The sequence below is a fragment of the Labrus bergylta genome, chromosome 21 (assembly GCF_963930695.1).
Source record: "Labrus bergylta chromosome 21, fLabBer1.1, whole genome shotgun sequence".
Taxonomy (NCBI): domain Eukaryota; kingdom Metazoa; phylum Chordata; class Actinopteri; order Labriformes; family Labridae; genus Labrus; species Labrus bergylta.
Window position 1 is genome coordinate 17,900,149 of NC_089215.1, and position 18,363 is coordinate 17,918,511.

General features: G+C 41.3%; 2 protein-coding genes across 2 annotated transcripts; one reads left to right on the forward strand and one right to left on the reverse strand.

The window, feature by feature from the left end:
* Positions 1–1,061: 1,061 nt before the first annotated feature.
* On the reverse strand, positions 1,062–14,162 carry naglu (N-acetylglucosaminidase, alpha). Its single transcript, XM_020651288.3, has 6 exons — positions 13,602–14,162; positions 6,589–6,736; positions 6,342–6,488; positions 5,936–6,021; positions 4,956–5,212; positions 1,062–4,718 (listed from the first exon to the last, which is right to left on the reverse strand). Exons 1-6 carry the CDS (start codon positions 14,006–14,008, stop codon positions 3,514–3,516), a joined length of 2,250 nt encoding a protein of 749 aa, XP_020506944.2. The 5' UTR covers positions 14,009–14,162; the 3' UTR covers positions 1,062–3,513.
* Positions 14,163–15,158: 996 nt separating this feature from the next.
* Positions 15,159–17,514, forward strand: LOC109996945 (C-reactive protein-like). The gene is made up of 2 exons (XM_020651286.3): positions 15,159–15,648; positions 16,368–17,514. Exons 1-2 carry the CDS (start codon positions 15,465–15,467, stop codon positions 16,994–16,996), a joined length of 813 nt encoding a protein of 270 aa, XP_020506942.2. The 5' UTR covers positions 15,159–15,464; the 3' UTR covers positions 16,997–17,514.
* Positions 17,515–18,363: the final 849 nt, after the last annotated feature.

An 18,363-nucleotide genomic window follows, 5' to 3' on the forward strand; every position in this document is an offset into this window, starting at 1 on the left:
TACTATGAGCTGATAGAAAGGGGCGTGTCCAGGCTCTTTTGACTGGGTTGTCCCAACTGGGGCACTGATGAGGATGGCATGAAGTTTGTGTTCATAGACCAAGAGGCAACCTCCAGTGTTGGGGCTAAATGAAGCCATTGTGAAACTGCAGTACAGTTCGACAGTACTACAGTTCGTCAAGAGTCTGCTTGAGGTTGCAGAAGCACTGGACGTCACATACACACTCATTAAAAAAAAAAAAAAGCCTTTTTTTTACAGCAGAAATTAACATGTTTACAGCCTTGTGCAAAAAAACCCCGAAATTGATCTGATTTGAGCACACACTGTAGGGGGGGCGGTAAATTTTTGGATAACTCATTCATTTCGATTTTATGAAGGATTAGCGTTGTTCACAATAAGACATGTAGCTGACCTGATTGACAGGTTGGGCTGGATGTAACGGTTTTCCAAGAGGCTCAAAACCCGCCTCAGCTCCAGCTCTAAACTTGTCATTAGGTTGTCTGAAATTTAAAACGAGTCCGCATTTTCAGCATGGTGACCGCCGCCAATGGGACTCCAGCGCCCCCTGCAGTATCAGATGGGTGATGTCACTCAGGCTTAGTCCATTCAGATTTACAACCTACAGCATCTACACACCAATAAATAGCTACTATTTACCCTTTCTATCTCCACTAATCAAATGTACTTTAACCACTCATGTTAAACTATCATAACACATATGAATGATGCCCATGACGAGGCACAAAGCCAATCACAGTTAATGATTTTGAGGGGGGCCCATGCCACCCCTCTGAATCCACTCCTGCTGATAGATATAAAGTTTGAGTTCCTGTCTTCTAGCCTCCAGCCCTAACATGCACAGGAGTGCAAGAGCTGTAATGGATACATGTAGTAGTTACCAGGTTGATTTCTACGGCGGCACATTGCATTCACCAAAGAAAAATAATTAGACACATTATCTCCTAATTACGAGACCAGGATCTCATAATTATGAGTTCAGGATTTTGTAATTATGAGATCCTGATCTCATGCACACAAAGCAAACACACGCAACACAGAGCTAGAGAATAAAATAATTGTATTAGCCACATAGCCGTAAGACTTTTATGACATGCCTGAGATTAAGAATCACAGTTCAGTTGAACATAATACATTTAAAAAAACATTTGTACAAAAGGACACAAATATTGTGCATCATGAAGTGTTGGTTGGCACATTGTGAACGTAAGATGTAGTGACCGCTAAAACAAAGAAATAATCATAATCCTGGCAAAGTATTTTAATTGTTCTTTACTAAAACTATATCTGTAAAAAAAAAAAAAGAAATATCTCATCTACACAACAGTAAACAGAAGATTATAGGGGCCATGCTAATAAAAACATAAGAGGAGAATCAAATCATAATGTCAAGAAAAACAGTAAAAAATCTCAGTGATATGTTCAGAGATAAGGGAAAATATGATGCCAAAAACCTTTGATTTGTTTTGCATTTTAGGAACAAAGTTAAATTGCTGAGAATAAAATAAAAGTCCCAACAATTATTTCTTGTATGACTTCCTCACTTACACGGCATTAATATTGAAAGTTATCAACATTTTGTTTATATTTAGACTGAAAATAAAGAACAATGTCCTCCTTTTACTTCCTTAATTTACAAATGCAATGTGACTCTTAAAAATCGACATTTTTCCCCGAATATGACATCTATGAATCCATACAAAAATATATTTTTTAAGTTTGAAAAATCCTGTAGCAACAAGGCAAAAAAAATATCATCTAAGGTGCACCATGAGCCATTTTGTTCAGAGAATCATATTTCCTAAAACCTTAAAAAATGTTGCTGCGTCATGGTCCAGTCTCACTGAACAAATCAGCATTGAATTTCAAGTTAAGTAGAAAATTGCTATGAAAGATCAAACACATCCATACTGCTTGGTAGTTATTACTTTTACCAATTAATCAGCCGGCTGATAATTTCGGCCGATACTAGCATTTCCAGTATCGGCTAATTTTATCACAGATGTGTGCCGGTATATCATTGTATTACACTAGCATTTCTCTTTCGTTCTGTTACCAGGAGAGTGTGCTATATGGATTACAGCAAGCATTATCACTCTCCAGAGTGTTAAGCGGTGATGCATGTACAAACATGCGCAGTTACTTTCAAGTTGAGTGACCATCTTTTCTACAAGTGTTTGATAACTGCATTTGAGGGAACAACGCAAAACATGTACCAGTATATATCTAAATCTATATGTATCCATCTGTACAGATTGAAGATAAATCTAAGAAAGATATCAGCCGATATATCGTTATCCTAATATCGATATCGGCACCAAATATCTCGGGCCCTAGTGTTTACAAGGCACACACCACTGTCAATTATTCTGCCAAGAAAAATACACAATTTTCCCGATTAAAGACACTATGCAACATTCTGGACATTAATATGGCAAAAATCTAATATACACTATAGCGGCTTTCCTGAAGATGAAGCCGCTGAGAGGCTAAGGTTGGGCCTAATATATCTGTCCGACGCGCTTCCAAAAAATACTGTGATACGTAAAAATAAATTTGACTTTTTTTTAAAGGTAAAAAAGATAATCAACTTAACTTATAATAACGTGCATTAACTCATAATCACAGTGAACTAGAAACAATAGCAGTCAACAAAAAATAAGGCAAACCCAGCTGACCCCCTCTCTTCCACTGAGAACAAAAAATGAACAGGTGAGTTAAATCAACACATCTCCGACCATACCCATGTGACCCGACATCCCCCCACTCAACACAATCCTGATAAATGATATAATAATCAATAACCCAAAACACCAATATATAACAGACTACCTCAACCCTAAATAAATACCACAAAAGACAATTATATCCATCCATGGCTCCAACATACACTACACATTTATTGTGGAGTAAAGACATGTTGGAGCTGAGCTTGGAGGAGAGCATTTGTTTGGATGTGAAAATTGTCTCTGGAAGTAGCATAGCAGTCTTTAACTTCAAACTGATGACTGACATGACAGTTTTCAAAACTGCAATGCCCACCTGACGTGTTGTTAATTGTGTCGTTGCTTCTTTGCAAGCAACAGCACAGTTAACTGCAGTTTCTCATACTGCATTGGCTTCATTATTCAACAATAGATGTTGCGGCTTGGTGGAAACTGCTTTACAATGCCCCCTCTCATCCTATCTATTGATGCTTGGCTTGGCCAACCATCTTTCTTTCCTTTTCTTATATTACAAAAAAATGTATGGGTATATTTGGTCATTGTGAATGTTAAATGAAATCCTTCTTTTTCCCTCCAACATGCAGAACTATCCATAATTGACTACAAGTGCAAAACAGATTGTTCCTGTTAACCCAGGCCGTAAAATGTTCTATATCAAAAAATGTTTTGGAATAGCCATGAAGAACCGGAGGGGAAAAGGTGGGGGACGACATTCTTCTTGCTGCAACTTGTTTTTCGACATGATTTTACAAAGCATAGTCCCTGCTCACTATAGCGTCTTTAAGGCCTGTGGGTAGTACTTGAGGAATATCTTGTGGGCTATCTCGTAAGTGTCTCCTTGAGGCTTGGTTGGGTATTTTCGGCTATTGTAAATGAATCCCCGTTCTACCTGGAAAACTGCCTGGTTGAAGGTGTCCTGTTTGAACGGTTGTCCGCTGTCCAGACACTCTACCAGGGTGTGAACAAACAGCCCCCATCGTTGGGCATAGTAGTCCTCCATGAGGCCTCCCCACTCTTTGTTAGCATAGTCAATTATCTCACCACTGGGACCCCATAGAGTAAGCTGATTCCTGGCGTTCATGTCATAAAGCTCTGCCTCCTTGTCATCTATGGCTAAAGATCGAGCCCGGTCCAGCCATGTGCCCAACAGGAAGTTGGGGTCACTGTTCAGTAAACGATTAAGCTCAGGTAAGAGATCATAAACCAGAACCCCGCCTGCAGTCAGAAGCTCTGGCAGCTTCTGGTTGTGGTAGGCCGCCACGATATCCTTGTAATAGGATGTTGTCAGGACTTGTAGGACCTGCCGAGTCACATCCACGAGATCATACCTAAAGGTCTCCTTGGAGATGAGAGATGGAGCTGCCTCAATCATCATTTTCCAGGCTTTGTACAAGTCAGCAGGGTCATACCAAAGGTCAGTATTCATACGAAAGGAAGGCCGGCGTACCAGTGGGCTATGGTTGTGATTCCGGTAATGAGGCACTGTGCAGTTGTAAACACTTGATAACAAAAGCCTCCATGCCGTGGTCAAGTTGTTATGAGAGCTGCCATAGCGGCGTACTGCATACAGCGACACCCAACTGGACAAGTTGACTGGCTCCTTGCGCCAAGCCAGCTCCGTCATCAACTCGTACATCAAAGGATTCTGTTCAATTCCCTCAGGTGTCATACCGAGACCCACAAGAGTGGAGTTTGGGAAATGTAAGGCTTTGAAGGGCCCTGAATTGACACTCTCCACTGTTCCAAAGAACCCACTGTTGCCCCCAAAGTTTTGCAACATGCACCAGATGAAGGGCTGTCCATAGAAAGACTCGGTGTAGGAGAAAATTGGCTCGGTCTCTGCAAACAGGTCCAGCACGATCATTCTTCCGAGGGGCACCCCGTGTAACAAGGCCTGAATCCGGGCTGGCTTCCAAAACACTGCATCACTGAAGAACAGCCAGCCTTGCATCAGCCAAATTGCCTGAGGATCAACTGGGGAGACAAAAAAAAAAAAGAGATTTGAGTGAGGGACAAGAAGGTGACGGTTTTGAAAATGAAGGCCAGCAGGGAGCATGAGGGAATGGGGGTATGTTTGTGTAATAGAGTTGGACAACAGGTCATCCAAGGGGAATCTAACTAGGGCAATTATTGCACTTGTTGCCCAGAATAACAGCATTCACACAGGCACTGTTAGTTTTAAAACAGGATGTTAGACACCCAGGCACTGACCTGCCGTCATCGAGGCAAAGACTGATCGACTGACTGCAGACAAGTAGGCCAGGTCAGATGAAGGTGGAGTCATCTCATTGAAGGTGTCGGTGTTGTAGATGTGATCTGTTCCAAACTGCTTTACCACCTGCGACAGATAGAGGGAACCTATGTGGAGGAAAAGTGGGTCCCGAGGGTCTAAGATGTAGGAGCATGACAAGCTGCAGTTGAAATGAGCCCAAGGCCCCAGTCGGGTAACATTGGCTTCTGGATACAACCTAAAAATAATAATACAAGCAACACTTCAGAGACGGCTTTGACCATAAATTCTGTGTTCAACTGTAGCACTGCTGTATCTTCTCAAGCAGGTTAGCTTAAACATATACTAGGTGAACTGAGATATCTTCAGGTTAAGGTGAGCTAAAATTAGTTCTCACAAAGTTGTGTTGGACAATGTCAAAGACAAGAACTGTTTCTTCCTGTTCTGTATGGTCGCACTTGGAGTTGAGGTAGAAAGTCTGCAACATGGTTGAATGGGGGAACAGTTCACATTTTCAGACAGTCTCTAAATGACAACATTTCAGACACTTCTGCGGAAGGATCATTACCGGTTGAGATCCCCGCACCCGAGGCCGCGTGGCCCCTCGGTGCTGGCGGCGGCTCATCACTCAGAAAAAACTCTCCCATAGCAGACAGTAGTTATGTGCAGAATTAAAAAAGAACGCCTAATGCTGTTAGTAGAGAGTTATGGCAGTAGCCAATTACCAAGGCTATAGCCCCGACTAGTGACTGCCAGCTGCACAACAGCTTAGACACAACATTAGACTGACATGATCGCCTGAATTAGTACAACTTAATTACTTTAGCAGACTAGTAAATCGGGTGCCAACTATCGAGGGCAACAGTGTTAATAATTTAGTCGACTAATGGTGCACATCCCTACCAATTGCCCTACACATTATGTATCATTATGTAAATAGAGCCAATTTTCAGTTGTTCACCTGAGGATTCCCTTGGGAATATTCCCAGAAAAGGCTGGCAGCACAGGAATCATGCCAAAGGACCTCATACGCTCCAGGATTTTAAACTGTAAAAAGACAGAAAATGTCATGTGGAAGGATTTTTTTCAGAGCATGGAAGTTTTATTAGAAACGTTTCAAGATTTTAAATCCTATGGGGTTTTGATTACTTGGCCAACTTGGGTATTAGTGGTTTGTTGCGGCAATATCACTGTGTCTCAAGAGATCAGCAATTACGTTTGAAAATGTAAAGTTATCACAAACAATTGGAATGACAACCGATTCTAATGGCTTAAGTTTAGGTTTGTTCTCTCAGTGTTTGATTCTAACAAAGTAAAAAATGTCATAGTGCGATTAAATGTGTTGACAAGCATAGAGGTTTCATTACTTGGAGTAAGAGCTGGTTCACATGCCAAGACTGTGGTAGAGGCCCACCAAACTTGAACATGTTTCCCATTCGGTTCCAGGCAAGAAACGTGGGGCCAGAGAAGAACTCCTCGATCTCTGACTGGTTCAGCCCAAGAGCTCGATAAACCTAAAGGTATGTAACAAGTGACTGAGTTGTTGTTGCACATCATCATTTCATCATTTTAAAAGTAAGATCTGTTACAGAATATGTAGAGATGGGTTCGTACCTCTTGCCACAGGGCTTCTTGGCCGGTAAAGGCCAGTGGAAGATTGATTCCATTGAGTGCCATCCAGTCGATCTCCCTCTCCCATCTAGGCCAGTCCCACCACACAGAGGAATAGCTAAATGTGCAGACGTTCTGGTAATACCGGAATCTAGATATGAACCACAAATATAGTTATATGATGAATGAAATAAGAACAAAAAGAAATGATACTGTAAGAGCCCAATCAATGGATTTATCAAGTTGATGTGGGCCTAGGACAGATGTGTCACTGTAGTATGATATTACAGAAGACCATGGGGATAAAGAAATGTAGTTGCAGGCAGAGAACACTCAGACTCCATTGACTAATAATTTTTGTTGATTCCCAACCTTTTTCTTTGGAGTTACTTGTATCCAAGAAACATTGGATACCCCCCCAAGGACCCACACGGAAAAAAGCGATCCATTTCTGTCAAAAATGGTAAATCACAATACACCTACTCTCACTTGGTCTTACCAGAAGACCTTCGTATGAAACTATTCAACTGTTTTTTAATCATTATTTTAGTTCATGTGCATATCTTATTTTGACAACCTCAGAGCAGAGAAAGCCTTGCGCCCCCCTTGAGATCTTTGGTTCCCCCCCAGGGGGTTCCGGACCCCACGTTGAGAACCAATGGTAGAGTACCACCAGTGGTGGTCGACACTACAATTGGTTCTCAACATAATAATGTTACATATTCCTTTATATGTTACCACCAACAGGGCGGCAGGGACCTATGTAGGAGTAGGTATCTGATTTGACCCTTCCTGCTATTTCGTGGTGAATTTTTCTGAATATTTTGTGCTTCCTTCTGACATCGAATCAATCCGACCTTTTGCAGGAATTTTAATTGGGGCTTGCATGAAGTATTCCAGATAAAGTTTGGGTTTGGCAGTTGGAGTTCACATACAGCCCCCCCTGAATATTTTCACGTGTTTTGTGTACGTTTGAAACACAAAGGAGTTCCCTGAGAGAAATAAAGTTCAGCCAGGACCTCTTTGTCAAAGAAAGAATACTTTATTTGAAGTTATTCAAATTTGGCGGTATGGCTCGGTTCAGGGATGCTTAGTCAGAAATGGCACACATTACTGCCCTTCCCATGCATTCAAGGAAAACCCCACTGCTCGGAGAGGAGCAGCCAAAACCTCGACAGAGCAGGCATCAGTGACAACATCATGACACTGATTTAGTCTGACACAGCATAACGGGAGGTGCAGAGGGAGCAATAAAGAGTAGGTAGGCTAGAACCGCTTAAATAAGGCGGCATGACTGCAATTAGCCAATTGGAAGCTTAGAGGCAAATCAGCTGGCCATCAACTGATGAAACACTGGCAAGAAAGCAGAGCATTACTCTGTGGTGTTCCCATACTATGCTACAGAGAACATCTCATCTGACCGATGAACAGCGGTCACTCTGGAATCTCCCAGGAAGCGCTGGAACTAGGGGTGTGAACGGTTACACGACGTCATTTGTTTCGTGTACACGTTTAACCTTTTTTTTTTTTATTAATAAAAATAAAAATAAAAGTAGACCACAATCACGCTATACAACCAATGGAGGGTGCGGCCGTTTTTAGAAAGATTCCTCCGCATCACTGCCGCCACTCAAAGTTGTCAGACAGATACAATTGTGCTTTATAAAGTTGGCTATATAAGTAAAACAGAAAACTTGCCATAGAATTTGTAAAAACAAATACCTGTATGTATTTATTTTAGGCCTATAACAAGGCTATGACAAAACAACTACCATGATGAGTATGAAATCTCTATTTTTTAAAAAGGACAAGAGACAAAGGATTTCTGCGTTAGTTTCTTTTCCTCCGCTTAGTAATATGCTTAAATTCAGTGGGTAGTCTCGTCTGATCTGAGGTCGTAGTCGAATGGGCCTGACCTTCGGGACTGCGCAATCCCCCCTACCCGGACGAAGCGGAATAGGGCGGAAGGGCAGCTAGGGGTGTACACGTGTAACAGGTTAGTAAATCATAACCGTTTAGGAAAAATCAGTAAACGAAAACCATTTATTTTTTAATTTATTTTTTAATTTTCTTTATTATTTTAAAATGTTTTAGAGACACGCATTCAATCATCTCTGATCGAAAATAACACATACTATTTATTTAGAGATGAATAAAGCTACAAATGTTCCACTTTGACAACATCACTGCGCTCACAAATGCACGTGATAAATGTTAGATAACTGGGCATTACGTCACGTAACAAGTAAGTTTCACTTTTGACTTGTGATGGCAGCCAAGACTACTCAGCGAAGTGCGGCGAGGAAGAGCCGCACTCCTGGGGATTGACTCTGGTTTTGGGCGATTATTTGGACGTGCCTGTGCGGGTTCTGGCTTTCCATGTCGCCCTTTCGCAGCTGCGGTAACCGGTTGAATGCTAGTCTGTGAGCCTCTCTCACCCCACCTCTTCAGAGGGGGGTGAGAGCAGACCTCTCAGTACCTCTGGATAGATACACTCACCAAAAGTAAGTACGTTTATTATACTTCCATAAGGAGGGTAAACTGTGAACTTTTTACCTCTGAAATAATTGTTGGTATGCTCAGGTGGAGAATCTATTCTCTCTTTCTTTAGCTCCAATTCATGACAAATGTTATCTCCAGGCACTCTAATAAGCAGGTTAAAGACTTTACTCTTTGTTATATTACAGAGACCCAATGTTAATCCATCATGAGCACAGCACTAAACCACATTTAGAAAAGTTACAGTGGCAGGAAAAAACTTCCTTTTAACAGGCAGAAATCTTGGGCAGAACCAGGCTCACGATGAACAGCCATACGCTGAAACTTTGCCAGGTTTGAAAAAAAAAATGAGGATAGAGGGAGGTGCATCCTCCTCTGCTGTAGCAGAGGAGAATTATTACAACTAAATGAAATGCCTGATCTGAGTGACATTCACTCTGCGTTTGCTCTATGTTTAACCATTGAGACACGCAACGTAAAAGGTACAGCAACACCACTTAGACAAACCGAACGCAGACAACACACAGTTTATTGTCTTTCTGGTCAGATTTAAGAAAAAGAAAAGAAAATCCAACAGCTGACTCCAGAGCAAAAGCAGCGAGTAACGAGAATATACATCGAAATGGAGTGAAGTCGAAAGTACGATATTTATCATTAAAATGTAGTTGAGTGAAAGAATAAGAAAGAAATAACACTCAAGGGAAGCACAGACACTCAAAAAAATAAACTTAAAGGAAGAACGCTTACATGAATGTCATGCAAGCGTTTTTAGATCATGGTCATTACGTGTAAATTTACATGCAATGTGAAGCTACGAGCAAACTAAAGAGCGCTACTATTAGCTTGCTAACACAACAAGGCAGCTTGAGATGAGGAGAATTTGGACTGCAGCTTGCGCTTAGTGCTTAATTATGGTGCGTTCCAATTTGATAACTCCTTTATGCAAACGAAAAGGGAGGGGTTGGAGGTGTGCCGCTGTAAGAGAGCGGAGGATTCAGTATAGTAAAGGTGTCTCCAAACAGAAGTTTGTTTGTTTCATGCTGGTGCTCAAGGGCGACATCTGCTGGAGCAATAAGTTGCACATTCCAGCTAGAAAACTTGGTAAAAACTTTGACCAATGTCTGCCTTGAGGTGCCAATCTGATGAACCAATCACGGCCTCCCTGTCTCTCTACCCCTGGGCCAACACTCAAAGCATGAGCTGAGGTCAGCTTCTGGACCAATGGCGCTTGTGCATGTAAGTGAGAGGCGTGGCTTTTGAGGGAGCACAGAGGGGAGGGGCTGGGTGCAGACGGGGCACTGAGGGAATGCTACTTTCAAAATCAGAAAAGTTTTTCGAATGTGACCGACCCTGCCTTTAAGTAAAGTACTCAAGTACATTTACTTTGTTACTGTCCACCACTGCACTTTATATTGAAGACATTTAGCTGAAATTTGTCAGTGAAGCTGTCATATAACTTCAGCTGGTTGAAAACATAAACCTCTCCATACTTGCTATAAGAGTATTAGTCATGGGAAAACTAAACCGTGCTACTGTATGCTTGCCGTGGCTTTTTCAATCTAGCCACTGTGCACATCACATAACTGAAGTGAGCCGATGCGGCTCTAATGCACAACAGATAATTGAAAAGAAGGGTCTTTTAAAGGGCCAGGCCGTGTTACAAGTGTCCATAGTGCTCAGAGTAAACAATGAAAAATAATGTGTGACAACGCTCCATTTATCATGCACCCATGAGTTTGGCTGTGTTGTGTTGCAGTGGAGGGGGGTGGAGGGGTGGGGGGGTAGCTGGGGTATGCCCACTAAACACTGCCATCATAGAAATCAAACACAACATGCCATAGATTCATGTTCTGTACGTTTGTTTGTACTCTCTCTCCCAAAATATAAGTACTTTGTATATTCGCTGAGCAACATTAAAAAAAAGAATGCTCCTTGCTGCTGATACAAACTATCTCCCCGTCAACGACCATGACACGCTGTCATGGTCGTTCAGTAATTCTAACAGGACTAATAGAGACTGTGTAGTGAAGCTCTGAAGCTGCCGCTGAGAGGAGCTGGCACACATCCAGTGTACAGCAGTGTGAAACAGGTTTGGTGGGAAAAGAACATTGAACAACATACATTGCTGATGTACAGAAATGTGCACCGTCAGGTAATTCAACAGAGAAATTCCAAAGGTCATACAACAGAAGTCAGAAAGAAACAACAGACACACTGATCTTCTTTGCCTTTGACTAGAGAAAGCTTTTTTACTGGTTTGAAATAAAATGCATTCATTTGTTGTTTGGATTTTTAAAAGAATTTAAATGAACATTGACTTTGGTGGGTTGTTATTAATTAATAGCATGTGTTTTACAAAACATTTCATAAACCTCTTTCAAAATAAAACTTTTTATTTAAAAAAAAAAATGTTTCCAGATATTTTACTTCAGTTTCAGAAGCACTTCCTCAAAGGAAAAAAAAAAATCATGTGCATCACTGAGTTAATAGTTTCATTTACAGAAGCCCTGAGCCAGTGGTTCCCGAAGTGGGGGTCAAGCAACCAATAGGGGGGTCGTGAGAGACGATCCAAAAAAAATAAGATTTAAAATACTTTAAAATGGTCGTAAAATTGTTGTAAAAATATCTGAAAAAAGTTTGCACATGGCAGCAGCAACGTATGTGTCTGCTGATCTTTTTACACACACACTTATTTTGGGGGTTGCGAGCAGATTAGTTTGTGAACGCCTGCCCTAAGCGGACATACCGTACATCCATACATCTTATTTTACTCCGTTCCCCCATGACAATAAGTAAACGCTGGGTGTATTCTTGAGATCTCAACCTATTTATTGTGTCTTCTTAGGACAGTGGTGTCCAAACTTTTTTTCTTGAGGGCCAAAATTGTCGTGTTAGAATCGCTCGCGGGCCACAGGTTTTGTTTTTTAAAATATAGTTGAAAAAATAGTAAGGCTTTGTAGATCAGAATCAAAAGGCTCGCTAAAGAAGCCCTTTAATAAAAGGAAATCAAATATTTTGATTTCTTCGTTCTACTTTATTTGTTTTTTTTTCTCAGAATCAGGCCTGTAACGTGGTTCATTTGTTTGGAAAAGCTTTCTGCATTTAGCTCAGGTCATTAAATGTTTAAACAACAGTCCGCTTGTTTGCAAAAACAAAGTTTACAAAAAAATGTGAAAAATAGTAAAAGCTGTAGATTTAAAAAAACAACAACATATGTAACTGAACATTCTCTATTTTAGGAATATTGTTCAGCCCTTGTTAACATGAAAAAGAAAAATAAGATAATGTGCCAAACTTAATCAAGGCATCGGGCCAAAATCTTCTGATTCTTCATTTGAAGTCACGGGCTGCAAAAAATCCCCTCATGGGCGGCAAATGGCCCTTGGGCCGCACTTTGGACCCCCCTGTCTTAGGATAACAACGATGGTTTCCCCGTGATAATGAGTTAATTTCTCAAGATCTCTGGAAAATGTGTTAAATCAACTCATAATCATGCTGCACGGTGGAGCAGTGGTTAGCGCTGTAGCCTCACAGCGAGGAGGTTCCTGGTTCGAATTCTCATGGGACAGGGCCTCTCTGTGTTCTCCCTTTGCATGCGTTGGTTCTCTCCGGGTACTCCGGCTTCCTCCCACAGTCCAAAGACATGCTCGTTAGATTAATTGGTGACTCTAAATTGCCCGTAGGAGTGAATGTGAGTGTGGCTGTCTACAGTATTTGTGTCAGCCCTGTGATTGACCAGGTTGTACTCATGGGCATTTGCTCCAGACCCCCCCCCCCCTGCGACCCCAAACGGGAAAAAGCAGTATAGATAATGGATGGATGGAAGTCATGATCATGTCAAATCTGGAATTTTTATCCTGAGAAATTAGGACAAATAAGTTGAGATCACGAGAAAATAACCCAAATTTACTTTATTTCTTTTAATCACGGAAAGCAGAGAAAAATTAAATGTATGTAGGCCTATGAATGTCCTCTTAGGGCTTCCGTAGATATAATCTATCCGCTGCAGAGAGGTTACTTTTTCTTTTCTATAGCCTATACCAGGGATGGGCAACTTTGGGGACAGCAAGGGCCACATTCATTTAATTCTCACTGCCAGAGGGCCAAATTAAACGATTGCAGTCAATCATATCTCAAATTAACTCAACATATACCAGTGATCAAATATCATTATGGACATATTTCTGGTTTTCACGACTTCATGGCAGATTTCGTCATGTTTTTCTTCATGTTTCCAATTAACTGATGTGTAAAAAAATGAACCTGAGGGCCACGTTGAGGGTTGATGGGGGCCGCATGTGGCCCCCGGGTCGCCAGTTGCCAACCCCTGGCCTATACAATGAATCCTTAACTGAAAAGAATAAAAAAAAGTAAGTTTGCATATCGTCAGTGAACATGAATGATAGTTTATTAACTAAGAGAAACTCAGCTTGGTGTAAGCCGAATTAAAAAGCAGCAGCTGCTGGTTCTGTGCATGGAGGGTAACTGTCCCGGTGTAGTCCCGGTGTGACACTGACCTGTGCTGGGTGTTGATACGCAAAACGCCGGTGAGCCTCGGCAGGGGACGGGGGAGGTCCAGCTGGTCCCCGGACCAGGAAACATGGCAGTTGCAGAAATATTTCAAATAGTTGTAAATCCCAGAAGCCACGGCCACTCCCGAGCTGCCAGTCGCGAATATCTTATTGTTTCTAGTGGACCTAAGCTCACACACATCCAGGCTGTCATTGGAAAGGCTCCTGTTGACTAACACTATGAACTCCGTGGATCTGTTCCCGAGAAGACGCTTCAGCAGCTCCACCACTGCTCTCCCCTGAACCTTGTTGCTGGCTTTCGGTTTTATGTGGTCCAGAGAAGGAAACTTACAGTAGGCGGCCACGACTAGACACAGCACGACGAGCAGAACCGGGCTACTTCTGGGTGACATTTTCAATCCCGAGTCAAACGGGGGGCCAGTTTCCCACCGGAGCGCAGGTTTAAAAACAACTTAAATTGTCCATTTGCAGACAACCAGGAAGCGGGGGTTCACACAAGGGCTGCGGTCCAATCAGAGCCCGAGAGCGGCTGTCTCGAGCAGAAGTCACAGCCAATCAGACGATGCACTTTCTATAAAACCTATTCTTTACGTCATGTGATTATTCTGTCACATGCTGGTAAGGTTACAGAAGCAGTTTGAGTTCAGACATGAGAAAGGTTGTTGTAATAAAACACTTTAACATCAGTGCACCACTGTGGAAATGATTCACTGATTTGCTTGTAAACCTACAGACCTTGTTATGTTCCAGTGACTCACAGATAACACAAACCTTGTTTACAGTAATATTCAACCAAGGTACAACAAACAAAACATGTTTACTGTAGAGGCTGCTATCTACTCATTGCCAAAAGCACCCAAATCTGATATGGTCAAAAGTTCCAAAGTTGCTCAACAGTGAATTAAAGTGTTGAGTAATTCACAAAAAACACACAACAGCTCATAGCACACCGGACCACAGACTCTCTATTATTATGGACAATGCTCTTAGTCTTTTTCTGTTGGATAAAGTAAAGCAGAAATGCCCCTGAATGGGAGCTGACATATTGTGCTGGTGATGTATTTTGGAGCCAGATAATGTGCAGATTGAATATGGCTAGTGGAACCACATATTTGACGTCCCGCCCCTTCCTTTAACCAATGCACACATTTAACATACCGATAAAAAGTCCCTCAGGTTGACACTGTCCAACATATCAGATTCTTGTGCTGGTTTCAAACAGACACTCCTGTCTGTGGAAAGTTCAATGACTGGTTTGTTAGTTTTTGATATGTTTCCTCTCACCTTTCCCTAAACTCTTTGCTAATCCTGTTACTGTAGCAACGCTGCAGGAGCTGCATTTGTCTGTAAATCCTGACGTAACATCCGCTATATTTTTGGGGGTCAAACAACGAATTCAAACAAAGACACTCCAAAAAAATAGATTAACATGAAGCTGAAAGGTAATCTGTAGAATTTTTACACTAAAATATCTAGATTCATTTAAAATTGACTAAACCTGTTATATATTTTTGTCTTGTTTCTTACTTACATCACCTCAAATATTTCCAACAGTTATCAAAGCCAGAGACATCCTGAATGTTATAAATGTAACAAGACGTTTCATGACATTAACATTCACATGATATCTTCATTATGACCTTGCTCCACTTAAGATTAAATCAGTCTGAATTATTTAATTACATTTTTCATTAAATCAGGATTTTGCCTACGAGGCCGGATCTTGCTCTTATAGATGTGAGCTTTCAGGACAGAAACACACACACACACACACACACACACACACACACACACACACACACACACCTTTAATCAACAGTCAAATTGAGTCATGAAGAATAAACATTGATGCAATGGGCCAGAACGTCCTCCACCTCCCTTAAAATCTCCATAAATAAAAAAAAAAGTCGATCAGGGGACAATCATTCCAGGTTCAGGTTTGAAGAAACTGTCCGACATCCCGGCCCAGAAAACATGAAACAGTTACTGATCTTACTGGCTGTACTCTGCGCTGGTCATGCTGAAGAAAAAGGTGAGCGATTACACACTGCAGTTATTCAGACAGACCTAGTTGATCTTAAAATGGAGTGTTTGATGGAGACGTCAACAAAGCTCTTCATCTCTTTAGTGTAATCTTTCGTCTGGAGTTTGTAGTGGTTGTCAGTTGGATAACATTCATTAGAAATCTATTTTTAATCTTTTCTGCAACCCCATAAAATATCGTAATTATAGCAAAAATGTGTCACGTTAAAAGACAATTTAGCCTTTGCCTTAAATTATTTACGGTATGGGTAAAGTGTGCTTTTAATTCTTTTATTAGCTGAATTTTTCTTTAAATTCTCAAAATTTTTTGAATATTACCAGCTTGACATTGTTGTGATACCAGAATTTTAAACTTCTGTAAAAATCAAATATTGATACCTGTGTTCGATGCCATGGCAACAAAAACAGGCCTTACAAGTTGGGACCAAAAACTGCATTCAATGTCCTGCAACCGATTTAAATTACACAATCACATTCGCTAAGTTAAGGGTTAGGGTAGTAGTTTTGCAATCCAGACAGTGCTCTCTCTCTTTCAATCAGTGCGGCTCATGGATATAAATATGACTGAAGATCTGAGTTGTTTTTTTTAAAGTTCTGTATTGTATCTTGTTATATTAAAGTTATATAAAAAGTATCAGAAATGTTGATAACCTTAATTGTCCCACTACCATCAGTCCTAAACACGTGTCATCTCTTGCTCATTTGCAGATCTTTCAGGGAAGGTTTTTACTTTCCCAGTTCAAAGTGCAACTTCTTCTGTTCAGCTCATTGCCAACGTTGAGCAGCCCCTCACCGTTTTGACCATGTGCATGAGGTTTTTCTCGTCACTTACCCGAGCTCAGTCGCTGTTCTCACTGGACATCCCGTCTCAATCTAACGCCTTCCTGCTCTTCAAGCTGTCTGTGGGTGTGTACAGACTGCACGTCAATGGGGCTACACTCAAAATAAGTGGACTGCCCGATGACATCAATGAATGGAACTCTGTCTGCTGGACGTGGGACTCCACCAGTGGCTTGACAGCTCTGTGGGTCAACGAAAAGCGCAGTCCTCGGGCAATCATGGGTGCCAAAGTATCTCTCACAGGGGTTCCCAGCATCATTTTGGGTCAAGATCAAGATACTTATGGTGGAGGCTTTGACCAGAGTCAGTCCTTTGTTGGGGAAATTTCAGATGTCCACATGTGGGACAAAGTCATCTCTCCGTGTGAAATTAGGTTTTATATGGATGGTAGCGGCTTCACCCCCGGTAACCTTCTCAACTGGAAGAACCTAAGGTTCTCCACCACGGGCACTGTGTACGAGGAACAAAGCGACTTCAATAAGCTGTCATGTTTTTAGCTTATTTAACTGGCAACTAGAATGCAAAGCTAAACCAAATAAGTGGAATCGAAGCTTAGTCCAAGGGCAACTGGTGGACGGAGCTAGAGATCCGCAGAGGCTTACATTTCTATCTCTGTCCACCAGTTAGTTTAGTACTGAAGAAGCCTTTCGGAGGAGAGGTGAAACATGCTCAAGATCTTCAACTTAGTCCAGTTGCCTTTGGATTAAGCTTCGATTTACCATGACGACCTGGATAAATGAGAACCAACATAGACAAACAAGTGACGACCGCCTGTTTTAAATCTTTCATGTCTCTAATTCAGCCTTGAACACATTGTTTACAAAATAAAAGTCTTCCAGTAACTTGGCACAGCAATGTTTTAATTGTCTTTTTTGTTTTGTTTTTAAAACTATTGAAAAATATATTTATTCACGTCTAAATGTAAATAATGAAGAAAATAGACTGATTCACTTTTGCTCTGAACCTCTTTTCTACGGAAGCGCATTGCATTCACCAAAGAAAATGCATCTGCCAATCAGGATATTTAGCAATAAACAATAAAAGTTGATTCTGACTCGTAAATCTTTAATGTGACTTTGAGTTTTCTTGAGGTTCAATGTGTTAACTTTCATTCTGGGTGAGTTGTGTTTTCTAAGGGATTAGACATTAATTGGTGAGCCTGGTGGTAGCACAGTGTGAATCACAACAGCACTAAATTCTCTTGTATGGAAAGTACCGCCCCTTTCCTTTTTTTTTTTTTACATGCCATGGGCTCTTCATCACTAATAAGTAGAAAACATTATTTTAACTGCTCTAGTAGAGCAAGAAGCTACAAGATCGGGTCCATTGGCTGCAAATAAAGATTCAGGGCAAGAGCACCCAATTAAAAGTACATCCACTAAAAAGTACAACATTTTTTCCCTGAAAGGGTCAGATTTTTATTCCAAGTATCTCCCAATATTACAGAGGGGATGCCTACTAAGATTTGATTTGATGGCTCCTTTCAGAGCCATCAAACTTTATTTAAAAAAAACCCAGTGATTTTACCACATAAACAAATAAGTCTGAGCTCAACCGCTGGCTTGATCTCAGATTGGTTAGTGGTTAGTATGCACTTCCCATGTACAGAGGCTCCAGGCAGGCGGCCCAGTCTGGAGTCTGACTTGCAGCTACTTGTATGTAATTTCCCCACTCTCTGTCTCCCCGATTTCTGACTCTATCCACTGTCCTAATCTCTTAACTAAAGGCATACAAACACATAATAATCAAGAAGAGAGATGCAGTGGTAAATGAGCGATTCTGATGTTCTACAAAGTTAAATTGTTGGTTTTTGTTAATGCAGTCTGGAGGTTGTACAGGCAAGGAGCACTTTCTCTGAAGGGAT

Coding starts and splice junctions, on each gene's coding strand:
- LOC109996945 (XM_020651286.3), top strand. CDS start 15,465: ATGCAATGGGCCAGAACGTCCTCCACCTCCCTTAAAATCTCCATAAAT. Junction 15,649..16,367: donor TGGTCATGCTGAAGAAAAAG/GTGAGCGATTAC, acceptor GCTCATTTGCAG/ATCTTTCAGGGAAGGTTTTT.
- naglu (XM_020651288.3), bottom strand. CDS start 14,008: ATGTCACCCAGAAGTAGCCCGGTTCTGCTCGTCGTGCTGTGTCTAGTC. Junction 6,022..6,341: donor TGAACCAGCTCTTACTCCAA/GTAATGAAACCT, acceptor GTCTTTTTACAG/TTTAAAATCCTGGAGCGTAT. Junction 4,719..4,955: donor CTTTGCCTCGATGACGGCAG/GTCAGTGCCTGG, acceptor TTGTCTCCCCAG/TTGATCCTCAGGCAATTTGG.